Source organism: Manacus candei, unplaced genomic scaffold (assembly GCF_025592945.1).
Source record: "Manacus candei isolate 608988 ecotype Guabito, Panama unplaced genomic scaffold, ASM2559294v1 h1tg000028l, whole genome shotgun sequence".
In the NCBI taxonomy this organism is placed as follows: Eukaryota; Metazoa; Chordata; class Aves; order Passeriformes; family Pipridae; genus Manacus; species Manacus candei.
The window spans coordinates 28,448,406-28,455,537 of NW_026138076.1; the positions used below are offsets into that span (position 1 = coordinate 28,448,406).

The 7,132-nt window shown below is 56.9% G+C and overlaps 1 protein-coding gene across 1 annotated transcript; it reads right to left on the reverse strand.

Annotated features, from left to right (window-relative positions):
- Positions 1–17: 17 nt before the first annotated feature.
- Positions 18–5,941, reverse strand: DUSP4 (dual specificity phosphatase 4). The gene is made up of 4 exons (XM_051790694.1): positions 5,524–5,941; positions 2,507–2,643; positions 1,868–2,087; positions 18–1,645 (listed from the first exon to the last, which is right to left on the reverse strand). Exons 1-4 carry the CDS (start codon positions 5,915–5,917, stop codon positions 1,260–1,262), a joined length of 1,137 nt encoding a protein of 378 aa, XP_051646654.1. The 5' UTR covers positions 5,918–5,941; the 3' UTR covers positions 18–1,259.
- Between the last annotated feature and the right edge of the window lie 1,191 nt (positions 5,942–7,132).

The following is a 7,132-nucleotide window of genomic DNA, read 5'->3' on the forward strand; positions in this document are numbered from 1 at the left end:
CCTGCTCCAGCCACAACTGTTGAAAACAGTTTTATTTTTATTTTCTCCAAACAGTGTTTCCTCCCTCCCTCAGGCAATAAATAAAAAGTTAATTTCTAGAAAAAAAAAAAGAACAAAACCATACATATGTACATCAGCCACACAGGCATCTTGTGTGTTGAACTGGACTGCAGGGAAGGACAGAGGTAGGGTGGGAAATAAGGCTCCAGGTGGGCTGAAGATGAGGCATTTTCTAGGCTTGGACCAAAAGCTGCAGAAATGTTGCACAGGTGAGCGAGACGCTGGTCATGAGGTGGAGGAAAGCTTGAAAATGCTGGATGGATGACATCTCTGGGCCAGCCTGTCCTCCACCCAGCAGCTACTCTCTTCCATTACAGCCCACCCATGTTCCATCCTGCTTCTTTTGGAAGAAGAGCAGCAGTGGGATGGGTGGAGAGGAAACTCAACAAAGTGATGAAAAGCAGCCCAGACTGCTGCCCCACCCCATTTTTCTCATCTTAAAGCCACAGGAGATTGGACCTAGGCTTTGCAGAAACCAGTGATCCACAGAGGCAAGAAAAGGCATTTCAGACTGTATCTCCCCCTCCAAACCACTTCCCAACCACAGAGACTGCTCTCCCCCACTGGAATGGAATGGGCTCAGCTGGTGATTTGGCAGGTGCCTGCCAGCTACTGCCTGATCTCCCCAGCCACTGGCATGGCTGAGGTTGAGTGCAGGCAGCCCCTGCCACCACTCATGCTTGCCCCATGGCCCTGCCTGCAGCTCTGCTTGTCACCCAGTCTACCTGCTGCTCAAGTGAGCAGCACCCACGACACACACAACCCAGGTTTCCTTGTGCAAAGGGGAAGACTGCTGCACAATAAAAAGAGGGTGTGCTCCCTTTTCACCCTGGGTGAGCTAGGGGCAGAAACGTGGGGAGAAGGGGAGGTGTATCTTTTTTTAAAACACAAGACAGTAAAATATGGATGGAAACAGATGAAGACCAGGCACTTGAGGAAACCCAGTATATCATTTTTCTTCCTCCCCCAAAGAGCCTGGACAATGTCAGGGTTTGTGGCTTTTACAACTTTCGTGCTTTCAAAACATGACAATAAAAAGCAAACAAACCAAGATGAGGTAAGAAATTTCTCTACGAAAAAGACGTTGAGTCCAGGATGAATGGCAGTGTCCGGCACTATTGCTTAACATCACAGGGCTCTGTGCCTGTGTGCCCCCTCCACGCCTGGCACTGTCTGCCTGGCTGGCCTCAGCCCCTGAGCTAACAGCTGGGCGACGTGGTGATGGGGCTGTGCAGGTATGGGAGGCTGCTGGGGGTGGCATGGACACCAACAGACACTGGGAAGCTGAAGACAAACTGAGAGGTGGGGGTGGAGGTGCCCTTGCCCCGCTCCCGCAGTGTCCCCGAGGGGCTGACAGCTTCCACTGCGTATGAGGTGGCCAACACCTGTGACTCAAACTGCAGCAGCTGCCCCATGAAGCTGAAGTTAGGGGAGATGATGCTCCGGCGCTGCTTGACAAACTCAAAGGCCTCCTCTAGCTTGACTCGCTTCTTCATCATCAGGTAAGCCAAGCAGATGGTGGCTGAGCGGGAGATACCAGCCTGGCAGTGGACCAGGACCCGGCCACAACACTCCTTCACTGAGTCTGGAGGGCAACAGGGAAGAGACATGAGACTGACACCCAGCAAAGCCCAACTCCTCACCAAACCTGCAGGTGGGTGGCTGACCTCCCTCCCACCAGTGCGAACAATGGCCTGGACCCTGCCAGACACCAGCCCCCTCTGAGCCAAAGGTTCCAGGTCTTTGAGGCAGGAACCTCCCCGTGATAAAACACACATGGACACAACTCCTCTGCACATGCACTCACCAATGTACTCAATTGCCTCCATGAACCAGGAGCTGATGTCAGCTTTGTGGTTATCCTCCACAGGGATACACTTGTACTGGTAGTGCCCCTCAAAGTGGTTGGGGCAGTCTGAGGAGACGTTCAGCAGGGCTGTGATGCCCAGGGCATCAAGCATGTCCCGCCGGGCGGCATGGTAGGCGCTGCCAAGGTAGAGGAAGGGAAGGATTTCCACAGGCCCACCCTGTTACAGAGAAAAACAACAGATATGGGGGTGACCAGAGGACAGCCGTGGGCAGGACAAACATCCAGAAGGCTTGGAGACCCTGAACTGTGCAGGAACCTGGCACCTGATCCAGGGCCCTCAAAAGAGGGAGCAGAGGCTGCCTTCCCGAGCTGTTAAACCTATTTCAGCCCTCCCCTTCTTCGTCCCGTTCAGAAACAGGCAGGTGTGGGTTAACAGGATTTGGGCTTGTCCACTCCCCAAGGCTTGCAAACACCCTGGGACCAGGAGGACCATCATGCTCTCCCAGGAGAGGAAAGGAAGCAGGGCTCTGGCTCTGCAGGCCCCAGCTGAGAGAGAACAGAGAGACTCCAGCAGGACCAGGTGGCAATGCTGGAAGGAGCAGTCAAAATAGCTAAGCACTGGCGTTCTACACATACCTGGTCATGAAAGGGGGTCCCACAGGAACTGCAGCCCAAATCCAAGGGCTCAGCACTGGTGGGGGGTGACACATTGCTCAGGGACTTGGTTTTTGCACAGAACTCAGGGTACTCCGAGGAGAAGCGCTCATAGCCCCCTGTAAGAAGAGAGGAGCAAAGTATTATCCCAGGCTACATTCACTGTATTCCAAAACAGCACAGCTGGAACTGATGTGTCTCACCATGCCCTTGGCCACTAGATGATGCTACAGTAATAGAGAGTGGTCTGCCCCAGGATGAGCAACCAGGCTCCTGGCAGCAAGAGGGGAATCCTTGAGGCCCCCACTACTCCCTTGGAGCAAGAGCACCAAGAGCTCTGTAATGATCTTGGCTACCCAAAGTCTCTGGTCCAGGGTTTAGTCCCCTACACACCGCTGGCCAAAACCCCAGACTGAGGCCAACGTTGCTCTCTTAAGATGATGAACAGAGGGTTTGTTACCAGCATCCTCAGACTTAAATGGGAAAACTACTTCACGGCCAAAGACTGTTTTCAGTTCCCAGCTCCCCTGGACACATCATTCTGTCAAAAAGCACAGGCAGGTCTGCTACTTTCCCAGCTTGACCCTTCAGCCCAGAGCTCCCAAAACAACAGACCACGGAAGCCTTGGCACTGGCCAGGTACAGTGAAGCTAAACCCACAGCAAAGCTGCCCTCCAGAGGTGTCTGCTGCCTCTCAAGGACATGGGAGCAAGCTGAACATAGAGCACCTTGTTCTTTTGACCTGCTGCCAGAGGCATAAGCAAAGGTGACCTCAGATCTTCCTAATGGCACGCAAAACAAAAGCAAATCCCACTGAGTTCCCAGGACAGGGAAACTGCAGTGTTGGCTGCAAATAAATGCTTCTGGTGAGATCTGCTTCTCTCATTCAAATCAAATAACAAGCCTGACATCCGTGTAAAGTCTGACCTTGAGCCTTAAAATCAGCAAAAATCAGGTATTTTACTATCACCACAGGACACTAGCTAGTCCAAGCCGTGACTCCCAGGATGGTTCCTGAAGACTCAACCCAACTGCAGGACCTATGACTGCAGATTTCAGCTTACTAGAGCACATACAGCAGGACACATATTTCTTATCCAGCCTTAGCTCTGAGACTGCCCCGAACAAGGCATTCAGAAGATTAATGGCAAAGTAGCCCAGGAATCCCCAGGCAGCTAGAGACCAATACTACCAGCATCCCAGTGTCCTTTGTGGTTTCCTCCCCCCACTCACGGAAGGGCTCTAGTACCTTAAAGCAGAGCCAGCCGTGAATATGCATCACTGCACTGTACTGTCCCTCCCACGCAGGCAGGACAGTTTGCAGAGCCTGCATTTCCATGGCCTGACATCCCTTTACAGTCCACTGCTTCGATTTGACAGAGCATCCAAAACCAAGAAACCCTGTTAGACAACTTCAAGGGATCCGGTCCTAAAATCCCTGTATCTCCCACATCCCAGCATCCTGAGAGGGAAAAGCTGCCCAGGGTGATGGGCAAAAATGGGCTCCCTCCTTGGAAAGAAAAAGAGGCCCTTTCCAATAGTCAAAGATGTTTCTCTTCAGTATATCTCATCAGACCTAATGCCTGTTCAGCCAAGCACCACATCCAGCAGTTCCAGGCAGGGGTGTGCAGCTCCAGGCTGCCCGGAACAGGAACTGTGCTGCACAGGTCCCCACTGCCAAGCAACACGCAGCCAGGCTGCTTCACAGTGAACCTGGAGCATCCTGATGTGCACAAAACACATCTGGGTCTTCATCATGACCCACACCCAACAAAGCTGCATTTGGGCATGCACAGCTCTGGGTTAGTGTGGCTCCTGTGAAATCAGAGCAAGACTGATCTTTTTAGTAGCTCTGTGGTAAGCAAGGAAGAAGTCTATAGTGCCGAGACTGAGTCTCTAGGAGCCCACTCCTTAAAAGTAAAGGACTGGAAACCCCAGACAACCTCCCATGAAAACCACAGAGGCACCAGAGGCTCTCAGCTGACACAGGCAACCCTTGAAGCAGAGCAGCGTTTCCTGCCACATGCATGGCTCCCAGCACCACAGTGGCTCATGGTGAAGGACCCAAAAGCCTGCTCCCAAGTGAGCCCTTGCTGTGCAGGCACTCCCACAGCAGCACATCGTATCACATCCTCCGAACAGCTCCTGCTGTTTTTACTGTACCTAGTACAACAGAAGTGCTAGCTCCTCCATCTATCAAGCCTCTTAATGGATTTGCTACTCTGCATACACATCCTCACCCCTGCTGTAAGTAAACCAAGGAATAAATTGACTCTCAGGCTGTAAACAAAAAAGAAAAAACCCCACAGAGCTCATCCAGGAACCCCAGCTGAGCATCCCTCTCCTCTAAATCACCTCACGGCAATTCTCAGGACCAGCAGCTCCAAATGCACACAGCTTCTCATTTAATACACGGCAGAGAGGGGAAGCCTTGATCCTTGCTGTAGTGGCAAAAGGCATCCCCGGGGTTTCTGCCCACTGCAAGGTGACATCGGCGTGACAGCAGCTATTTGGTCTCGCATAAACGCCTTCTCTGCACCGCGGGGCTGGGGATGAACTCAAACAAAGAGTGGGGGGATTCCCTCTCCCCACTTCCACCTAGGTTTGTACCTTGCCTCCCGGAGTCCCATTGCCAGCCCTGCCCAGGGCCGGTCCCAGGCAGAGACACGGGACCTGTCCCACCCCTCGCTCCCCCCAGTCCGGCTCGGACTGCGTTCCGCTCGGGCACCCACGCGCGGGTGGAACGTCGGCGCTGCCGATCGCCCTGGGATCCCACCTGGGGGGGCACGGCCTCGGGGGGCGCGACCCCCCCAACCTTCCCGCCGCCTCCCAACTTCTGGCAGGACCGCCGTGAGGAGGAAGAGCGGGAGCGCCGTGCCCGGGGCTCAGCGAGGCCGGACCCCCATTCCCGGGCGGAGGCGGCGGTGGCTGCTGCCCGCGGCCTCGTCCCATCGGACATTCCCGGTTCCCCCCCCCGCCCCATTCCTCCCCGCCGGTACCTGCCAGGAGGCGGATGTCGGCGCGCGCCGTGTCGCGACGGAGCGCGCGCACCACGAGCGCCACGGTGCTGTCCTCGCGCAGGGCCTCCGCGCGCGGGCTGCGCTCGTCGTACACGACCACGGCGGCGTAGAGCCCGGCGCGGAGCCGCGCCCGCACCTCGCCCTCGGCCGGCAGGATCTGCTCCAGGCTCACGGCGCCCTTCGCCCGCCGCCGCACGATCGTGTTGCAGCGCACGTTGAGCGCCCCGCGGATGTGGCCGGCGCTGTGCGCCAGGAAGGGGCGGCAGTCCAGCACCAGGCACCGCCCGGCGCCGCCGGCCCCGGCCTCGTCGCGGCACACGAGCCGGCGCAGCGCGCTGCCCTCCATCTCCCGCAGCCCCTCGGTGGCGACCATGGCGGGGGGAGCGGCTACCGCGCCCCGCGCCCGCCGCCCGCGCCGCTCGCGCACCCCCGCGCGCGCCGCGCGCAGCCTTTACTACCCGGCGGCGGCCGGCGCGCGCCCCCGCCCCGCCCCGCCCCGCCCCGCCCATTCACCCGCGCCGGGGCCGCATGAATGGAGGGGGGGGCGGCGCGCGGGCGCGGCGACGTCACCGCCTCCATTCACAAAAAAAATCCTCCCGCCCCGCCATGTTCGCCCCGCGTTGTGAATGGGCGCGAGCGGCGGGCGGCGCCGCGCCTTTGTCACCGCGGGGCAGGGGGGTGTCACCCCCGCCGGGACCCCTCGGGTCGCACACGCTGCAGGGCACACGCACCGCTGGGCACACGCGCATACGCACACGCTGCAAGGCGCGCACTCGTGTGCACACGCGTGTACGGGCACACACAGTGCAGCACACGCACACACACAGAGACACGCATGGCCGGGCACACGCTCTGCACGCTTCTGTGTCTCCCTTTGTCCCACTGCTTCTGTTTTGTTTGGACTGCTTGCTGCGAGGGGAGGGGGGCAGGCACTAAGCAGGCCCCGTTGGCAGCTCTGCAGGGTCCCTTTGAGTCCCTCTGACTCTGCTACGGCCACGTTTTCCCTGTCAGAAAATTGGATCTCATTAGCTGCAGAGCCTTAAAAACACTACAGCACCCTGCGTGGGTAGTGGCCCTGTGGAGGGCTCTTTCATGTGATTCCTCATGCGGAGGAACTCTGTTTTCAGCTAAGAGCCAAAGGAGCAAATTCACAGCCCTGAAGTGTCCCAACGGGGTCTCACCTTCACCATCCCCCGAACACCAAGCAGTCATTTTACCCAGAGGTCCCCTTTTGGACTGCGTTCAAATGAAAGCAATGCTGAAAACCCCAATGATAGTGACTGCACTCGGGGTGTTCCCTGCAGACACTGGCCAGTCCCAGGTGAATCTGCTTCAGAGACTTGCAGGTGCTCAGATATCCCAGTGTGGACCTGGACATGGTGGGGGTAAGGTTAAGGGCCCAAAGGATATTCAAGCCCATCTGCCCCATCACTACTTTTCACAGAGGGCAGCATTTGAACAGGCAGCTTGACTTCCCCTGCACTGCGTGCCAGGTAGGTGTTTACTTGGGCAAGGCAGGGTAGTACCTTGCTGTGTTGTGCCTGCCTGGGAGCAATCCAACCTACCGTGCACGTTCAAGACCTACAAC

Coding starts and splice junctions, on each gene's coding strand:
- DUSP4 (XM_051790694.1), bottom strand. CDS start 5,917: ATGGTCGCCACCGAGGGGCTGCGGGAGATGGAGGGCAGCGCGCTGCGC. Junction 2,644..5,523: donor CGACATCCGCCTCCTGGCAG/GTACCGGCGGGG, acceptor CTCTTCTTACAG/GGGGCTATGAGCGCTTCTCC. Junction 1,646..1,867: donor GGAGGCAATTGAGTACATTG/GTGAGTGCATGT, acceptor GTTGCCCTCCAG/ACTCAGTGAAGGAGTGTTGT.